Below are 20275 nucleotides of genomic sequence, written 5' to 3' on the forward strand. Positions count from 1 at the left end.
GGAGAAGGCTAGGGGACACTTATTTGACAGTTGTGACAGAAAAGTATGGGATGATTCAAAATTATAGTTCTTAAATAATGGTGTAGATGAAATCACTCTCACTGTGCAGCCGAACAGCGTTGAAAGATTTACGATGGGTTTAATAATAATATAATACATGACACTTAGCAGACTGTTATCCAAAGCCACCTGCAGTAGTGTGTGAATATATTTTGAGTGTGTGCAAGTGATCCCTGCAGGGATTTAACCCGCGGTCTTTGTGTTGCCAGAGTTTGAATGCACAGCATTCACACAAGATACACAATCCCTCTCCATCTGCACAACTAACTCATTCATTCAACCCCATACTATTTAAAGGCAAGATCAAATATTGGAGTTTGGAAGAGAGGCCGGTTGTGTTCACTGTTCAAGGTGATGAGGTCACCTATTAATCAGTCATAATAGCTCTCTCATTAAGTGTGGCTGACAGTTCAGCACAGGGTCACACAAGGAATGTCACTAGCAGGACAGGCTCTTTACATGAGAGATTCCTATAGAGCTGTCCAAAAGTAGTGCACTAGGTGCCATTTTGGAAGCCTGTGGCTCTGGTCAAAAGTAGTGCACTAGCTTAATATAGGACGTAGCTCACAGATTTGCAGTATGGATACTTTCATCAGGAAGTAGATGGTTGTTGTGGTGTTGTGTTCCTTTAATGCCAAGCCTATTACCGGAAGCTGCCGTGACTTTGTTTTACAGCTTCACGAGAGCATAGTGGACTGGCTAATTAACTGATGCGTCTCACACACACAGTTTTCAGTGTAGTTTACAACACTCTCTCTCTCTGAAGTTATACCTGGAGAGAGTTCAAAAGAAATCCCTTGTAGTTAATGACTTCAAGTGTCAAAAGGAACGTATATTAGATAACACCTACGTAAACATATTCACTGTCCCATTGTTCATAACTTGACATGAGGGGACATGTCACAGGTTTAGGCCTAGGTTACATATGGAAGTGATCTGTCCCCCCCACCCCACCTGAAGATAAAACGGTTCCATTTTCACCATTAAAGCCATTCATGCCACAGTATTCCAAATCACTCCCAGCCTGCAGTCCTCTATAAGCCTGCTTTACAAGCAATATGCTTAAAGACCTGTAACCATAACGGCACAACTTTACAGCTTCGCCACTTCTCGTCTCACGAATCCTCCTTTGTACAACAAGGTATTGATTGTTCTATACATAATGGGTTATGAGCCCAGATTCAATATACTATGGAAATGCAAGCAGCAGATGTACTCTGCAGAACACCCCCGCTCAAAATCAATGCCTCAACAGAATGCCCCTGTAGCAATGAGAGTTAGGCCTGTCTCTACTCCAACAGAGAACTGACAGAGTGTTAGCCAACTTCAAACAGATGGTTTTAAACACCTTCCTGTTATTTCTGGTTCATATATGCTAGATTTCAGCTAAAGGTGATTTGTTAATAGGGCCTTTTGAGTCACGATGAATGAAAATGAATGAGACTGTTGTGGGACCATCACTCTACAGGGGTTCACCAAGTCTAAGGTTCTGAGAGATGACATCACCATCATCATGCTTAAAGTTGCACGATACAGTAATTTCTCCACCATTTCCTGGTTGGTAAACATCTAGTTTGCTTAATTTCAGTTTATGTAACAGAATAAGCTAGTATAGTGTAGGAAATCATTGTACCATCTAAAACAGCTGTGAAGTATATTTTCCATAAGCAAAAATATTGTTGTTTCAGCTGTTTGACGCTGATGTACAAAAAAGACACAAAAACATAACTTAGCGGGAGGCATAGAAATAACGCACATAGAACAGATCTACCGCTTCTTAGACTTGCTTTCAAGTAGAATGATAGTTATAGAACTCACATTTCTATGTGAATTTGGTCAGTCAAAAAGTTACATATTGCCACTTTAAAAGGTAATGTGATGGAACGTCAGAATATGTCACCATGGCCTGAACACTTTCAGCAGTGACCAACCAGAGTGTGAGCAGGAAGGAATGAATAGCCTGTCTCCTAACAGACCTGTCTGTCACCCATTATCAAACAAACAACATTTATGCACAGACTAGTGCATGCTGCACAGTTACATGGAACACCTATCCTAAACAGTTACATCTGAGAAATCTAGCCTTTAGAATATCATATGCTTTCTATGAGATTGTATGATAAGACTGCTCATTTTGGGGGGCTTTTACATTCTGTGCGCTGCAATGCAGAATGGGATTCAACCCAAGTCATAGGGCCAACTGTCCAGTGCCCTGCACCTAAAATGTGCAGAACATCTCCATATTGCATTCATCATCTCTGGCTTGACACAGAGTAAGGTCACGGGTCAAGGCTTTCTAGGGGGTCTGGGTCATGGTATCCCATAGTCAAAGTGACAGTACTACTAGACCTGCAGAATTTGCATTGCACACCTGGGTACTGTAGTCATATTTGGGTCTCCTATTTTGAAAGAGGGTGAATAGAGACCTGGTAGCTAGAGAAATGCATTGGAATACCCTGTCTCTACCTCTTCTAGAATCCATGCAATCATAAGTGCTGGGAAAGAATAGCAGTCCAAAATAGCATTTCACCTCTTAGATGGATGTATTTATCTGTCAAATATAGTACATTGCACTCTCCTGTAAGGTGTCGAATAACAGTGCAGCTTTAGAAAAAAAGTGTTTGCAACGAGCAGGAGCAGCACTTGCAATATAATTATCGTGTTTACGACTCGAAATGCACTCGCCCCTGCTAGGCCTCAGTGTTGTCATAAGCGAACGACCTTCCCTCGACTACGTCATTCTTTCCATTCCTTAGCACCGGCAAACAAGCGTACGCTTGACAAGATACCTACATAAATGACTATGTCACACTAATCATGATTGGTATTTAGTTAATCATTTTAACATGTCCAATATGTGGTTGCCGTTGCCAGTATTCTAGAAATGTAACCCGTATTTAGCTTAACTGGCGCGCGCTGGCCTGGGGGTACAGTAACTGCATCATCACCATAATAATATAATAGCCACCGAGACCATACATCGAAAGCCCAAAGCAATTGTTTGAACGTTAAACAACAGTTAATATGCATGTCTGCTTTCGAAGTATCCCCTCGATGCCAATTCATTATTTGAACATGACAACATTTTGCTACTGGATCCATAATCATTCATACGAAATACGCAATCAATTACATCATTTTCAGGGTTAGTAAGGTATGTTAGTTACTATTTCTGGATAGGCTTATAAACACACAATGTTGAGCAAAATAATGTTTGCGTGCTAGTGATGCTGATGCGTCTAGCAGAGACCCCCGATCTGACCCAATTAGCTTGCTAGTTATAGCAACATATTGCATATTTAGCTTTGGAAGCAATAAATGATGGACAAGCGGGTACTACTGCACCTTTGAAAACAGGCGAGTTGGGACACTGCTCGGGTGAGCCCTTGCTGTCCGGCGGCGATCGTCTTTGCCTTGCGACCAGCCTGCCCTCCACCGAGCCGTTTCCACCCGGATTCGCGAGTAGCAGCTGCGTCGGACTGCCAGGACTGTTGCAACCGGACGTCGATGTCGGTCCTGTATTGCTCGCGATTGTGAATGAAGAGGAGCAGGAGCGGGTTGGGCTGTGTTGACTTCCACGCAAGAGCTGGTACGGCACAGTGGCACGAATAGGCTGCAGCCGGATCGTGGTGGTGTTGCAATTGCTGCAGCCGGCTGGAGAGATGGTTGGAGAGCCGTCACCGCTGCGCTTGACCCTCTTTTGCTGCTGTTGGGTTGAATTGGTTGCTGATGATGCTGTCGACATGATGTTGATTGCCACAGTGAAACTCTTCCAGTTGAAAAACTTGCCAAAAATACAAAGTAGTCTTGAATAAAACTCAAGTTACCGGAAAGTACTTTCGTTGGCTTGCTCAAGTATATAAATGTGACATAAGAAAGCAAGTTGGTAACTTTCCCAAAAAAGTTAGCTGGAACATTTGTTTTTGTAAAAGTCTAGTTGAGAGTAAACTGCTTAGCTACCTACATTTTTCGCACTTTTTCTGCTACTTGTCATTTTTGAAGTGTTCGAACAAGTATGATTCCCGAAAAACTCTCAATTAAACATCTTCATATTGAACAAAAACGACTTTAACCACGAACTGTACTTATAAAAGCGCAATCACAACATAGCTAGCTAGTTTTGTCTCAATGTTGTCTGTCTTGCAACACGCAACCCCTTTCCTGTGTTCCTCCTCTGTCAAAACTACTGGTTGACGAATCAGGGCGTGGCAAAATCACTCACTGTAAAGCTCTGATTGGTCAAAATAATACTGTAAGGTCGAGGTCATTGGCCAAATTCTAAGCATCCACCAATCGATTCATTGAAGTTTGTTGAAAATTCAACGTAGACTGCTCTCGAGATAGCTAAAAGGACTACCCTGAGTGACGCAGAGTTACATTGATACGGAGTTAAATCTTAGAGAAATGGGTTGTGCAGAATATTCCGTAAAAATAGAAAGGTTATCTGAGTTGTTTATGTTGATAACTGCACTGTATCCCTAATGCCGAGTGAAAAACAACTGGGAACTCGGAAAAATATGTCAAATCATGACGTCGGTGATCTTTAAATCAGAAAGTCGGAGCTCTAGAAAGACGCAGAGTTCCCGAGTTGGATGACCAATCAAATCGATTTTACCCCAAGCGGCTTTAGACCAGTCATCGTCATGGCATTGACAAGTTTGAGTAAATTTAAACAACCACTGCACAGTTTAAAGATTAAACTATTGTATCTAGACCCTTCCTAAAATGCAACATATTGCTGTTCAAACACATTTATTACAGATTTACAAAGTACTAAACTTGCACCATATGTATTTTCCCTACCAACAAGACAAGAATCATCACAATAGTTTACATCGTTTTTAATAGTCTGCTTTTGTACAAATTTGATCAAGTTCTTTCACCCACATTCAAACATAAGATTATGTATAGCTGATTCACAAATCAAATGCATGTACAATTAAAACACAAAGAGGATACAGAACCAAAATAAAAGGCATTGGACAAGGACTGAAAAGGAAGTAAAGCTGAAGACAGGGTTCAGAATAAGGGGGTGTAAACTTGGCAGATTTACCACAAGGTAAAATGGTTTGCTTTTTAAAGTGGCATTCAAACTTCTTCAGAGGTAGGCACATTTTCAAAGGACGCACAACTGCATGTTCAGAGGTTAACCAGATGTACGATTGCATGTAACATCCTCCATAACTCTTAATATCAATTTGAAGTTACAGTACTTGCAGTGTTGGGGAGTAGTGAAGTACTGTACATGTAGTTCAACTAGTGACTTAACAACATTTTTGCAGTAGCTTGGTGGTAGTTGAACTAAATTGAAATCAAGGTAGTGTTTTCAGTAGCGAATTACTTTTTTGCCATTTAATGGTGTGGCTAACTACTGGAACTACATTCTACTACTCTTTTCCAAAAATAAAATATGGGTGAAATAGGCAATAATCTTTATTTTTCAGCATCAGACCGTCCAAATTCTCACTTGAATTTTGTTGTGATTAATTGGATACATTTCATATTAGTTTAACATCTAACTACAGCGTGATCTGTTCAAAGTAGCTTCCCCAACACGGAGTACATAATATCAGGATAACGTGCAAATACTTGGCTGATGGTCAGGTATGAAAACAGAAGCAGGTGGTAAGTAGGGCAGATAGGGAAGATAGCATGTAAAACATATCCTCTAACCCAATATGACATATAGTGCATTCTGAAAGTATTCAGACCCCTTCACATTTACTTACATTACAGCCTTATTCTAAAATGGATTAAATGCATTTTTTCCCTCATCAATCTACACACAATCATGTCAAAGCAAAACAGGTTTAGACATTTTTGCAAATTTACAAAAACTTAAAAACAGAAATACCTTATTTACAAAAGTATTCAGACGCTTTGCTATGAGATTTGAAATTGAGCTCTGGTGCATCCTGTTTCCTTTTATCATCCTTGAGCTGTTTCTACAACTTGATTGGATTAAATTCAATTGATTGGACATTATTTGGAAAGGCACACACCTGTCTATATGAGGTCCCACAGTTGACAGTGCATGTCAGAGCAAAAACCAAGCCATGAGTTCGAAGGAATTGTCTGTAGAACTCCGAGACATTATTGTGTTGAGGCACAGATCTGCAGAAGGGTACCAAAAAATGTCTGCAGCATTGAAAATCCCCAAGAACACAATGGCCTCCATCATTCTTAAATGGAAGAAGTTTGGAATTAACCAAGAGACTCTTCCTAGAGCTGACCGCCTGGCCAAACTGAGCAATCGGGGATAAGGGCTTTAGTCAGGGAGGTGACCAATAACCCGATGGTCACTCTGACAGAACCTTCCAGAAGGACAACCATCTCTGCAGCACTCCACCAATCAGGCATTTATAGTAGAGTGGCCAAAAGGAAGCCAATCCTCAGTAAAAAGGCACAGAACAACCTGCTTGGAGTTTGCAAAAAGGCACCTAAAGGACTCTCAGACCATGAAAAACAAGATTATCTGGTCTGATGAAACCAACTATTTTGCCTGAATGCCAAGTGTCACATCTGGAAGAAACTTGGAACCATCCCTACAGTGAAGCATAGTGGTGGCAGCATCATGCTGTGGGGATGTTTTTCAGCTGGAGGGACTGGGAGACTAGTTAGGCTCGAGAGAAAGATGAACAGAGCCAAGTACAGAGAGATCCTTCATGCAAACCTGCCACAGAGTTCTCAGGACCTCAGACTGGGGCGAAGGTTCACGTTCCAACAGGACAACGACCCTAAGCACTCAGCCAAGACAATGCAGGAGTGGCTTCGGGACAAGTCTTTGAATGTCCATGAGTGGCCCAGCCAGAGCCCAGACTTGAACCTGATCGAGCATCTCAGGAGACCTGAAAATATCTGTGCAGTGATGCTCCCCATCCAACCTGACAGAGCTTGAGAGGGTCTGCAGAGAATGGGAGAAACTCCCCAAATACAGGTGTGCCAAGCTTGTAGCATCATAACCAAGAAGACTTGTAGCTGTAATCACCGCCAAAGGTGCTTCAACAAAGTACTGAGTAAAGGGTCTGAACACTTATGTAAATGTGATGTCAGTTTTTCATTATGGGGTATTGTGTGTAGATTGAGGGGGAAAAAACAATTTAATTACTTTTAGAACAAGGATGTAACGTAACAAAATGTGGAAAAAGTCAAGGGGTCTGTATACTTTCCAAATGCACTGTATTTCCTATGTACCAGCTACTACTAATAAAAACACAGTACTCACGATTTTAGAGGTCAACCATCTTTAGAGAAACCCCCTCAGTTAAAAATGACAAGATAAATGAAAACAATCTATTGTTAATAGCAAACATGCACAACAACAACAAATTAACCACACCATAACTAAACCCCCAAAACACATCCAAGTAAACCAAATAAACTAAGTTACTCAAACCCACCCCAAAATACAAAGCAAACAACTGTAGCCTTCCACGCCGGTGAATATTTTTTTTTTTTAAATGCTATGTTAGGTCAGTGATTGAATTACAAAGAGAGGAAGAGGCCTGGGGAAATCCACAGTATCATTTAACACAGACAGATATAAATACCCTTGGTTTCCAGGTATGCACAGCAAAGGATTGTCCAGACAGGGTAAATCCCAAATATTTCATAATGTATGCAGTAGTAAGGCTGCAATTCACACATGCAGCCCAATTCAGATTTTCTTGCACAATTATTGGCAAAAGAACTGATCAAAAAAAGAATAATTTGGCTGTGTGTGTAAATGCAGCCTCTATGGATGATTTCACATGATGTGGAAAACCACAACATGACACTGAAAATAACAGCAACTTATGAGACATCTTTTCAGGTTCTTGAGTGGTTGTCTTAGGAGTTAACTTCAAATAATAGTCCTAAAAAGTATTTTAACTATATACAATTGGTATTTTCTTGCCCCCTCACATTTGTACAGCAGTCAGAGGTAACTGAACTATGTGTGTGTTCACAAGATAATTTGTTTGCCAGTGTGCAATGAATGCAGTATATGTGACAGGATACCTTGAAACACTGTCAAATCTGAACTGTGCCATGAAGACTGGGGGAAACTTGGTTGGATCAGAATAAATAACAATAAATACAACGTTTGGGAAAGTTACAACACATGAGAGCCAGCCGTCAGCCATGCTGATGATGATCAAGAGAGAAAGGCCACATAAGAGTCACCATATCGAGTGATTCCTGATAATACATGTTGAAAAATAGGGGATATATATTCTTACATGTTAAAATAGATCAGAAAGCTACATAGTTCCTCTATAGAAATGCTTATGCTACACAAACGCTTTTTCCAAGTGTTTTGTAAAAGCATTCTTAACTTCATGGGCAAAAGTGAGGACAGCAGAGAGAAAACATCGTAACCAAATAAAGAATACGTGTAATTTCCTTTATAAGATTTGAAAACTATCTGAAATCTGTCTCATGCGTACATTAGTGCAAACCCAAAGGTCAATCAGTGACTTCTAAACTAACAGCAACAACAGGTGAATCTACAGACCCAGACACTGTTCAAATGAAACACAAAGCTATGATGAAGCATGCCAGTCAGACATGAAGCTAGCACTCTTCTGATACACACCGTTCTTAAAACAGTGAACCAGCACTACTATGACAGGCGCATCAGAAAGTGATTCGCCTTGAACTAGTAGTCTACAATCTTAATGGTGGAACTCTGCGAACCCATCTACCTACATACTGTGTGTAACCTAAATCACTGCCGGCAGGTGCAGTTTTGACCCCAACTGACTCACACCTGTTTTCTAACTCTGATCATCACAATAACCAGGTTCACCATTAATTATAGTACTACCATTCTCAGACAGAACCTATAGAACTGAAACTAAACCTGAATGGTAACGAGCCAAGACAGTCCAGGGTAGTGTTCAGTAGGGCAAACGTAGCTAAACACTTTGGAAAGGAAAACAAACATGTGCCTTTCTTATTGGACAAGCCCAGGTAGTCCCGTCTTGTTTCAGTACGTTTTCATCTGTTTGCTGCCCAATGAACACGACCCAGGGTTGACGTAGGGCTGGTATTGGAGGGGAGGTTGACAGATCAAAAGGTCAGCGGTCATAGTCAGCAAGTAAACTATCTACAGGTCAATGGTCACAGAGCACAGAGTTCTCCAGGGTGAAGTCGTAGGTGAAGGAGGCCAGGTTGTGGTTGATGTCTTGGGACAACATCAGCATCTCAGAGAAGAGGGGGAACCCAGGACCCCCTGTCTGCATGGCCAAAACATGGGGGGCCAGGGTGAATGGGACATCTCCTAGTAGCTCTGGGAGAGACAGTGCTGCCTCCACTATGGGCGCGGGGGGCTTCCACATAGGTCCTGGTGATGGGGCGATCACTGAAGGTGGAGCAGGGGCTGGAGAGTGGTGGGCCTGGGTAGGTGTGGTACTGGAGGACTAAGGAGAAGAGTTGAGAAAACATCCACCTTCAGACATTGCATTTAGAAACAAGTGTAGGCTACACAATGAAAAAGGAACACTTAACGTGGCTAACTTTTGTCAGACATGAAAACAGATTGATGCCGATGAGGTTTCAGAACTCGGCAAAGTCCATGGGAGGAAGTCACTAGGGTGCTGTCCCAAACCGTAACCTTAGCAACTCAACTAGTGTACCAGTAAGTGTACTACTAAACACAAGCAAGCGTCACACAATACAATTATTCTTGCCTGTCTACCATGATATTAAATCGGCCTACTATTTGTACTCTTCAATTGACTTATTTGATTCAAAAGGATTTGGTGTACACATAAAGTGCTAGATTGGAGACTTGAGCAGTGCTTCGGGCCTTGGAATAAAAGCCTAAATGCAGAGAAGATGTTACAGGAAATGGCTTATTCCTCTTCAATTAAGAGAGCATTCGGTTGGGACGTAACCACGGAAACGTCCTTAAAAGAGTCTGAGTGTTGGTTCTCTCAAACACGGTGGTTGACGAGGACTCATTTGGGAGCATGATCAGCAAGCAGTGTGTGGTGCTTTGCTTTTTCATGACTTCTAGCACTTCACATGTAAAGTAACGTTACATCTTAACCACTAATTACCTCTGTAATAACCAATACAGAACACTGTAGGTAGTAGTCCTGCCATCCGGCCCTCCATATGTTTCATATATTGCCCATAACACAGGAGAGTGTGTGAAGCTGGACAGGTTTATATTGGTGGAGGTAGGAGTTTGTACATCATGTAGGTGAAGGGTGCGCAACATGGAGGCAAAGCACTGTAGATAACACTCATTGAATGGGAGCCAAGCAGCAGTGCCATGTCACCATATGCAGCTTACGCTTCAACACACACACACACACACACACACACACACACACACACACACACACACACACACACACACACACACACACACACACACACACACACACACACACACACACACACACACACACACACACACACACACACACACACACACACACACACACACGCCTTGATTAAACCCATAATAATGACCACAGGCGACTTCAAGGACCAACCAGATCAAACAGAGAACTAGCAGCAACACCATAGAGCTTTTCTACAGCCACCATATGTCCAGACTGCAGTCCAGACCCAGTGTAGCAGGCATGGAGCGTGCTGAATTGTAGTGGCATGTGATGGTCCTCAAGTCTCTGTGTGTGTGTGTGCAGGATCACACCCATGCCACTCAGCATCTGTCCCCAACACAGCAGCAACAGACTGTAGGCAGACTATATGAAGGCAGGATGAGCCAGTCAGTCTCTATGCCGTCTGTTTAAGTCTACAACAGTTGTGTTTCCTGGTACTGAGGACAGCATTTACGAGACAAACCACTTGGCAGTTTTGAGTAACATCGCCCAGGTTGGGTCCTAAATGACACTACATTGGCCTTTCTCCTACATAGCGTTCTAGTTTAGACCAGAGCCCATAAAGAGTGTTATACTGCATGTTCTGCATAGCGTTGCCCCCTAGTTATAAAAGACAATCACCTTTGATGGTTGCACAATAACGTTACATGATGGTTTGCTGATGTTCGCGTTCTGGGTCATCTTCCTCTGTTCTTCCACAGTTTCACCTGGAGAGGAAAACAAAAAAGAAAGATATTCTGTCATTATACACCACGGGCCGAGGCCTGGATTCTTCATCAACATACATGTGCACGAGACCCACTACTAGCCCCATCTACAATGGCCTACTTGCCCTGTGGTCTTCAGAACAGAAGTCATTAGCCTCTTTGGGTTATTTTTTCCGTCTTCTGGGAAAGCAGGTCAATTGGGTGATTAGACGTGGTTTAACGAACGGAGTGGCATTCTGATCACATTAATGGATTACACAGCATTAACAAAGTAACACAGTAATACTGTTCCACAGAGCACTATGTGGATCAGAGCATGTCTGCAGCTCTCTCTGGTATAATAGCCTGTGTTCCCAACCCCATTCCTCTCTCTGGTGTAGCCTAGCCTGTGTTCCCAACCCCATTCCTCTCTCTGGTGTAGCCTAGCCTGTGTTCCCAACCCCATTCCTCTCTCTGGTGTAGCCTAGCCTGTGTTCCCAACCCCATTCCTCTCTCTGGTGTAGCCTAGCCTGTGTTCACAACCCCATTCCTCTCTCTGGTGTAACCTAGCCTGTGTTCCCATGTCATCTGGGGGAGAACGACTGGGCCTTAGTAACTAGACTAATTAACTGCACATTGTCGTCTCCTCTTCTCCCTCTATCTTCTCCTCTGTGACCATTGCCATCTCCACTCCTCACTCCCCTTTCCTCTGGGACTGAACTCTTTCTTCTCCTCTGTGACCATTGCCATCTCCACTCCCCTTTGCTATGGGACTGAACTCTTTCTGCAGCATGAAGTCATCCTCCCTGATCTCACCAGATTCCTTTGATCTGAGCTCAGTGTCTCCAGTCACCCAATGTCTCTCTCTATAGAGGGTAAATGATCGCCATGAAAGGGAACGGAGGCCCAGAGCCCCATGATAAAAACAGACGTTGCGTTACTCTGCATGGGATCAATATGGGATCTATCAGCTTACTCTAGTCTAGTAGTAAAATGTCTCTCGGCTTCAGTAACCTCAAATTCAGATGATTTTTTATTTAAAAAGATGCACTATGCAGAAATAATTTCCTGGTAGCTAAAATTCGAATGGTTCACTTAATTTCAGTTTGTGACAAAACAAGCACGTATAGTGTAGAGAATAATTGTACCACCTAAACCGCTGTGAAATATATTTTCCATAACTAAAAATATTGTATTTTCTTTTAGCAGTTTGAAGCTTGTGTACAAAACCTAATGTAAAAGACACAAAAACTAAACTTAAAAACGGAAGCACAGAAATACTGCACATAGAACAGATCTACAGTTTCTTAGACTTGCTTTCAATGAGAATGACAGATCTATAACTTACATTGTGAATGTGAATTTTGTCAGGTCGCACAAAAAGTTGTACATATTGCAACTTTAAAATCTTTTTAAATAAAAATATTTTGTCTAGTGTCTTACTTTTCCATTATCATATTCATATTTCCATCCATGTTTGAGGCATATAAGTATGCAATATTAATTCATTCTATGCCTTGTATTTAAAGCTTTGATTTGCCCCTTTTAGTCCTACGGGTACAAATGTTCCCACAATTTCATCACAAGATTTAGTCCACATTTCCATCCACATCTGTGAAGAAATTCTTGGCATGGTAGGTATTGTTCACCTCCAGAGCAAGTCCTCTAGGACAACAGGGGCATCTAAATAATGCCATGTAAAGTAAGCCTATGTTCTCCCTGTTATGTGTCATCAGCATTGTACATGCATGGCCTTGTTTCTGGGCTCAGTCAGTTAGAGGCCCCGCCTTCCCGTTCTCTCTCAGTCAGTAACACACAGAGCATCCGTCATCTGCTCAAGAGCATGCAGGAGTTTATACCTCCCATTCACTAAATGCTTCAGGAGGAGAGGGACAACGAGGCAAAAGCAAGAATACACACACACACACACACCTCTGCTTGATGATACAGAGGACAGGTCAGGTCAGGTCAGTTGTACTTGACTTCCCATTATAGTAAGGCTGCATGTTTTCACATTCAACATCATGGAAAGACTGTGTGTTTGGATAACTGTAAGTGAACCTGGACTGGCACACGTGTACACTACTGTTCAAAAGTTTGGGGTTTACTTAGAAATGTCCATGTTTTTGAAAGAAAAGCACCTTTGAGTGTCCATTAAAATAACATCCAATTGATCAGAAATACAGTGTAGACATTGTTAATGTTGTAAATTACTATTGTAGTGGAAACAGCAGATTTTTTAATGGAATATCTACATAGGCGTACAGAGGCCCATTATCAGCATCCATCACTCTTATGTTCCAATGGCACGTTGTGTTAGCTAATCCAAGTTTATCATTCTAAAAGGGTAATTGATCATTAGGAAACCCTTTTGCAATTATGTTACAGCTGAAAACTGTGTGCTGATTAAAGAAGCAATAAAACTGGCCTTCTTTAGACTAGTAGAGTATCTGGAACGTCAGCATGTGGGTTCGATTACAGGATCAAAATGGCCAGAAACAAAGGGCTTTCTTCTGAAACTCATCAGTCTATTCTTGTTCTGAGAAATTAAGACTATTCCATGCGAGAAATAGACAAGATCTCATACAACGCTGTGTACTACTCCCTTCACAAAACAGAGCAAACTGGCTCTGGCTCTAACCAGAATAGAAAGAGGAGTGGGAGGGCCGCGGTGAATAACTGAGCAAGAGGACAGGTACATTAGAGTGTCTAGTTTGAGAAACAGATGCCTCACAAGTCCTGAATTGGCAGCTTAATTAAATAGTACCCGCAAAACACCAGTCTCAATGTCAACAGTGAAGAGGCGACTCCGGGATGCTGGCCTTCTAGGCAGAGTTGCAAAGGAAAAGCCATATCTCAGACTGGCCAATAAAAATAAAAGATTAAGATGGGCAAAACACAGACACTGGACAAAGGAAGATTGGAAAAAAGTGATTGACAGACGAATCTAAGTTTGAGGTGTTCGGATCACAAAGAAGAAGATGATGGAGGGGTACTTGACACCATCTGTCAAGCATGGTGGAGGCAAAGTGATGGTCTGGGGGTGCTTTGGTGGTGGTAAAGTGGGAGATTTGTACAGGGTAAAAGGGATCTTGAAGGAAGGATATCACTCCATTTTGCAACGCCATGCCATACCCTGTGGACGGCGCTTAATTGGAGCCAAATTCCTCCTACAACAGGACAATGACCCAAAGCACAGCTCGAAACTACGCAAGAGCTATTTAGGGAAGAAGCAGTCAGCTGGTATTCTGCCTATAATGGAGTGTCCAGCACAGTCACCGGATCTCAACCCTATTGGGCTGTTGTGGGAATAGCTTGACCGTATGGTACGTAAGAAGTTTCCATCAAGCCAATCACACTTGTGGGAGGTGCTTCAGGAAGCATGGGGTGAAATCTCTTCAGTTTACCTCAACAGTTTGACAACTAGAATGCCCAAGGTCTGCAATGCTGTAATTGCTGCAAATGGAGGATTCTTTGACGAATGCAAAGTTTGAACGACACAATTATTATTTAAATAAAAAATCATTGTTTATTACCTTGTCAACGCCCTGACTATATTTTCCATTCATTTTACAAATCATTTCATGTATGTTTTCATGGAAAACAACAAAAGTGACCACAAACTTTTGAATGGTAGTGTGTGTGTGTCATATATATATATATAAATTATTAAAATAAAATATTTTCTGAACAGTGTCAGGTCAGGAGAGAGGCCTAAGGTTCTGGCTTGGATCATGTGCATCGACCTGCTCTGTGCAGTGTGGATCTTGTCAATGACATCACGTTATGTCATGATTCGTGCTGGAGTTGTGGGACCTGCTCAGAGCATAGACATGGTCAATGACATGCAGCTTGTCAGGCTAGCAGGCTTCTTGTAAACATCTTTGCCAGTGCAGAACAAACTAGCTCTAGTAATGCTGGACACTGTTAGTAGCCTCACAGTTATTTTCACAATCTTCTGTTAATGACCAGTGACCAATTACTAAAACACTTAGATTACTAAAACAACTTGCATGCATGCACACCCATCCTTGCATTACCTGCAATGACTTTAGGACTCCCTGGAAAACAGTGGCAATTGATACTGAGTGACCTACTATCCTGGCACAATAAATAAAGACTTCAGACAAGGAAAAGCAACATGAGGACAAATGTTAAAATGAATGTGGTGTGGGGGTGTAGGCCTTTGAACACGATGTTAGTGAAAAAGACTCCTTGTAGACACTGACAGCCATCCAAATACAAGTGAGGCTATTGTCTGTCTGCCGGCTGGGTTAAGAGCCTGTGAGAGGGAGATGGGCTCCCAGAAGAGGCACAGGCAGCTGCTCATGACTTCCGCAGTCAACCAGCACCACTCCTCAAGAGTGTCAGCTGCAGGCAGGTGCGCGCACACACACACACACACACACACACACTTTGAGGGACTGAAGGCCCTAGACTTGGATGACTTCATGACTTCAGAGATAATAAAACAAATCCTTTCTTATCAGATTCCATCTGACAGAATGGAGGAGAAAGTATTAGGTGTTACAAATTAACAGCTTAGACTGGGGAGAGATTTGCCTGATGTAGGATACAAACCTTGTCAAAGGACGTTATTGTAATAGCTCATTTGCTAATCTTCTGAGGTAAAATGAGATTCGACTCCATGACCCCCTGACAAATGTGAGCCATCCCCCCATCTAGCATCAGGGGCGGACTCTGCAGATTGTTTCCCTTAAAGCCCCCATGCAGTCTTTATAAATGTTATTTTTAAATCGTCACTGTGTGTTTATTCAATGAAAATACACCCCCCCCCCCCGAAAAAAAAAAAAGTTAGCTCTTTTTATAATTTATTTGAATTTTGACATTGAAATGCTCAGTCTGATCATGTGGGTGTGTTGACACATATGTATATTTTTACATACAAAAGCTCTTTCACTAAAAGGGCATTATAATTTTCACAATTTCAGAGTGTTATTTCGATCTTATAGTGTTGAAACATCATTGAGAAAATTGAAAATATGACTTTTCACTGCACTGCCTTGCTCCTTCTTGCTCTTTCCCTAGAGGATTTATCTTGGTCTGAATAACTAAACGTGGATGGAGGCGAGAAGGGCCACAGAAGATCAGCCTGCCAGCCACCCAGTTCCCTGCCCACTGGGATTTTCCGCTGGCTCTCTCCAACAGCCCAGCTCTGGCCCGAACATACCCAACCGGCAGGCCGCTGGCTGGGGAAGTGAAAGGGTAGTGGAGTGGCACATAATATGCCCCCTGCCATATGGACACAGACTGAGCCCCACAGATCAGCTTTGTAAGAACATCTGCTCCCTTTGGTCTGGAGCCATCAGTACCAGGAATTCTCGAAAAGTGGAAAGAGGCTGTGGTGCAGATGGCAAATGTAATGGCAGATTTCAGGGAAACAAGTAGCTACACTTTATATTTGATACAGTTAAAACTATTTAAAAAATAAATAAAAAATAATCCTCACAGAAAATGATCTTTGAATATTCATTCAATGCAACGGGACAAACTAACCTAACTGTACCTAAATTGAAAGCCACTACCCCAACTCTGACTGAAGCATAGTCCTACATTGTTGGATTTGCGCTCTGTAACAACTCCTATCAAGATTGATTACACCCAGAGTAAATCTATGAATTCCGTTTTGGTGAATTGCATTTTAAACTCCCTGGTTTCATCAGCTATCTGACTGATCCCTCCCTTACGACACACACACACACACACATACACACACTCTCTCATCATTGGCATCTTTAAATCAGAGAATGTGATTAAACAGAGCACAGTCATAGGGTTTACACTAAAACATCTGTGAGCTCAGTCAGACTCTTTCTCCTTTATCTGGGAAGAAACGCTGGCTGTGAGACTGGCTCTCTCCTGTCTGCCAAGCGAAACATACAACTCCTGACCATCTGTGTCTACTGCTTCATCAAAAGCCATACCTGGGTCCAAATACTATTTGAAATCACTTTAACTACTTCTGGCGTTAGTTTTAGCCTGTCCGGAGTGCCAGAAGGACAGTGTTTGCACTTTTGCGACTACTTTATTGGTTCCATAGTGCCAGTCAAGCGCAATCAAGCCCAGCTAAAGTATTTGAAATTATTTTGAGTACTATTTGAATCCAGGTCCACCAGCAGCGCTCCCAATCAAAGCCACGGGATAAAGAGCTAATTATACTGCACTTTCCTGGTAGAGGAAAGAGGGAGGAGGGAGATTCCTGACTAACAATAACATTTTTATTATTTTGAATTTGAAAGGTACCCACGGAAGTTGTTTCTGCCTTTGACCTTTAAAATTGGCAGGATTTTTCTTCATAAAGCAAGTAGAAATCCTATATTATCATTTTGAACTTAATGATAAACATATGCTAATTTGTTGTTATGACTTATTACCACGCCCATGAGCACGAGGAAACTTATTTTTGGCGCAACTCCTTATTTTCATTTCAGGTTCATTTCAGCCTCATGGAAGTGGTGAAAGACATTCAATGCTGGTGACAAACTTAAAACTACATGTGGACTTTTTAAGCTTATAGTATTTACTAGTGTTACAAAGTAGAGGTTCGGGATTTAGTCTTGTTGACAAAAAATATTAATAGAAATGTAAAAAAGATAAACTAAAAATATAGACCGATGTTATTGACTGAATGTGTACAGTGCTTTGAAACATTTAAAATGCCATTTTATAATACAGTAGCACTGACCATGTCATTGTGTGCAACTCTGACACAAAACCCCCACAGCATTGTTCTGGGTGATATCAATAGGCAACCAGGAGAGGCCTGGTCATTTAATTATGAAACAAGAATGGTTCAACCAGTAGAGCATTGTGGAATACACACATTTCATGGATTCAATAACAAATCACAGCATTACTTTATGTGTGTGTGTTCTGCCCAACTTGTTAAATATTTGGTAAATGTGGTCGTTTCAGAACTGAGCAGTCTACTGAGCAATAGGACGACCTGAAACGTCAAGGTTCTGTTGAACACCTAGACTTTGAGTATCAAGCAAATACACATTTCTGACTCTTACAAAGTCAGCATGTTGACGTTTGATTATTTGTTTCTCACCTATTATCACGAACCCATCTGTACCACCCTCTGACGATGACTTCTTGGAAGAGTCTTTATTACGATTTCCGAAAAAACTGAACATACTGACTCCTTACTGGGTCTGCAAAGGCGAGAAAAACAAACGTTAGCAAGCATATGGCAACATCATCACGGCACTTGGAATGAGAAAACGCATAAGGAAATCATGTTGTGTTTACCCTTTGGTATGTAGAACCTAGGAGTATGCCTGAAAGTTGATCACAGATCGCAATATCATAACTGAATACAAGTGAGTGACTTTCAGTTTGATTTCTTTCAACTTCCGAAGTATCAAATGTCACGTATGCTCTATTAGCTAAATGTTCTTTAGTGTCTAGTTAGCTAGCTGGTTATCTAGGTTTTCGTCAAAACAAAGCAAATTACTTACCCTACCAGTCTTTATTTTCGTTAAAAAGTCGAGTAAAGTAACATACACTTTTGTTGTTGTTAGATTATCTATAGGATTTCGTGTAGTTAGTCCTTGACTAGTGTGTTGTTGCTGTTGTCTTATCTGTTTCCGGTCATTCCTGTTCTGTAAATGGTCCGTTTAGAAACAATGTCGAGAACAATTTTATTCTAATCAGTTTTATAATGATTGTACCGCAATCTGTCGCTTTGAATCTGGTGTTTATATATTATACTCCATTTTAAATTATTGAAGTTTTATTGATATGAAATTATCCGTGCATGTGACATTTAAATATTAATATGAGGAACGATAGTTAACATCAGCTTCTGTCCGGGGAAATAATGTAGCATAGAACAACGAGGAAACGTCGCCGTAACAAAGTATTTCCCGCGCTATCGCCTGCTTGTTTTACTCAATCGTAGCTAGAATTTCAAGTTGTGTTCTGCAAAATCTATCGAAATGGCAGTTTTCGAGTCACCAAAACCCAGAATAAACCATTCTATGCTGTCTCAATATATCAGCAGGGCGATTTGCTTCGTTGGACGTGTTGAGAAGGTAATATGTTAGTGCTGTCGTTAGTTCAGCACTAGAAATTGGATGGCCGTCTTGACGAAAGGATCGTGGTGGTACACAGCCACACATGGCAATGAAATTCGCTACTTTTATAACTAACTAGCTAGTTTGCATGACTAAATCGCAATTCATTATTTTGTCGTCTATAACAGGTCCATCCAACTGGAAAATCATTCACTCTTTCGGATGGAGAAGGGAAGTCTGCATCAGTGGAACTTAACGAGCCGGTGAGTACAGTTGCAAGACTTAACCAACCAACTACAGTAGCCTGGCTGAACAGTAGTTATCTTCTAGGAATTAGGAATGAAACGATCTGACAATGACAACATGGCATCACAAAACTGAAAGTAAGCATTGTACTTGAGTTTCAAAGGCATATGGCTATTAGTGCATTGCCTGCTGTAACATTGTTTCTCTTTCCCAGCTTGATGAGGAGCTGAGTGGGGTGGTGGAGGTGGTTGGTGTAGTGTCCAACAAAGGGGCAATAATGGCCTCCGCATACAACATGCTCAGAGAAGACCAAGGCATTCCTTTCGGTAAGTATGTCATCTCTCCTGTGGAAAAGGGAATGTGTTCTCAAAGGTACACTCTGCAAAGTTACATCATTATACACAGTGACTTCCTCCAACAAAATCTTTAAAAAAAATATGCTCTCTTACCAATGTGGACAGCGCAGCTTACCTCAAGGGAGAGCACAGATTTGGGAGAAACAGTAGTGGTAGTCTTACTTGAATTATTGTTGATGATGTTGCCCCACGGTGTGATATTGCTGAGTGAACTTTTTATCTTGCCAAAGACTTTGACGTCTCTTTGTTTTTTTTTACTGATCTATGTTTTTGCATATAATATTTGTTTTTTGTGGGGGGTTTTTCTTTCAGACTTGGAGTTGTACAATGAAGCCCTGAAAGTCATCCATGAATACCCCCAGCACTATCCGTTTGAATTAGCCACCAGTGGATGAGCACTATCCACTTATTCATTCAGATCATTGTCAATGTGAACCTCAATTGTCTTGTTGCCTTTTTATTTTCTATATATCTCAGTTCTAAATAGATATGTATAGTTTTTCTTTCTATTTCTTTCTTTTGAAAATAAAAGACTTTAACTTGTC

The 20275-nt window shown here is 41.5% G+C and overlaps 3 protein-coding genes across 9 annotated transcripts in view; 1 reads left to right on the forward strand and 2 right to left on the reverse strand.

Moving 5' to 3' along the window:
- Window positions 1–4240, reverse strand: part of LOC109907365 (glucocorticoid-induced transcript 1 protein) — a 44618-nt gene extending 40378 nt beyond the window's left edge. For 3 of the 4 annotated variants that reach the window (XM_031793399.1, XM_020505293.2, XM_020505292.2), the window contains exon 1: window positions 3406–4240. In XM_031793399.1, the coding sequence (XP_031649259.1) occupies window positions 3406–3805 (400 nt within the window). In that variant the 5' untranslated portion in view covers window positions 3806–4240. The remainder of the gene's footprint in view (window positions 1–3405) is intronic. The other variant, XM_020505294.2, reaches the window with a different exon arrangement.
- A 3107-nt stretch (window positions 4241–7347) lies between these two features.
- On the reverse strand, window positions 7348–18720 carry LOC116354374 (UBAP1-MVB12-associated (UMA)-domain containing protein 1-like). 4 transcript variants are annotated; one of them, XM_031793401.1, is made up of 6 exons: window positions 18571–18720; window positions 18362–18390; window positions 18162–18264; window positions 15127–15147; window positions 11022–11107; window positions 7348–9464 (listed from the first exon to the last, which is right to left on the reverse strand). In XM_031793401.1, the coding sequence occupies exons 3-6, from the start codon at window positions 18244–18246 to the stop codon at window positions 9159–9161; spliced, it is 498 nt and encodes a 165-aa protein (XP_031649261.1). In that variant the 5' UTR covers window positions 18247–18264; window positions 18362–18390; window positions 18571–18720; the 3' UTR covers window positions 7348–9158. The 4 variants fall into 4 exon arrangements, with proteins under 4 accessions (XP_031649261.1, XP_031649260.1, XP_031649263.1 ...); XM_031793400.1 differs by lacking the exon at window positions 18362–18390; XM_031793403.1 differs by lacking the exon at window positions 15127–15147 and having other exon boundaries at window positions 18571–18719.
- Window positions 18721–18938: 218 nt separating this feature from the next.
- On the forward strand, window positions 18939–20275 carry rpa3 (replication protein A3). Its single transcript, XM_020507075.2, has 4 exons — window positions 18939–19146; window positions 19317–19391; window positions 19589–19700; window positions 20043–20275. Exons 1-4 carry the CDS (start codon window positions 19051–19053, stop codon window positions 20123–20125), a joined length of 366 nt encoding a protein of 121 aa, XP_020362664.1. The 5' UTR covers window positions 18939–19050; the 3' UTR covers window positions 20126–20275.

The sequence above is a fragment of the Oncorhynchus kisutch genome, linkage group LG17, assembly GCF_002021735.2.
Source record: "Oncorhynchus kisutch isolate 150728-3 linkage group LG17, Okis_V2, whole genome shotgun sequence".
NCBI classification, from domain to species: Eukaryota; Metazoa; Chordata; class Actinopteri; order Salmoniformes; family Salmonidae; genus Oncorhynchus; species Oncorhynchus kisutch.

Excerpts from the sequence above, each read along its gene's own strand:
- rpa3 (XM_020507075.2), top strand. The coding sequence starts at position 19,051 with ATGGCAGTTTTCGAGTCACCAAAACCCAGAATAAACCATTCTATGCTG. Across the intron at positions 19,392-19,588 it reads CAGTGGAACTTAACGAGCCG|CTTGATGAGGAGCTGAGTGG; the intron begins GTGAGTACAGTT and ends TCTCTTTCCCAG. Across the intron at positions 19,701-20,042 it reads AGACCAAGGCATTCCTTTCG|ACTTGGAGTTGTACAATGAA; the intron begins GTAAGTATGTCA and ends TTTTTCTTTCAG.
- LOC116354374 (XM_031793400.1), bottom strand. The coding sequence starts at position 18,246 with ATGTTCAGTTTTTTCGGAAATCGTAATAAAGACTCTTCCAAGAAGTCA. Across the intron at positions 15,148-18,161 it reads AGATGGGTTCGTGATAATAG|GGAGTCCTAAAGTCATTGCA; the intron begins GTGAGAAACAAA and ends ACTGTTTTCCAG. Across the intron at positions 9,465-11,021 it reads TTATTGTGCAACCATCAAAG|TCCTCCAGTACCACACCTAC; the intron begins GTGATTGTCTTT and ends TCTTCTCCTTAG.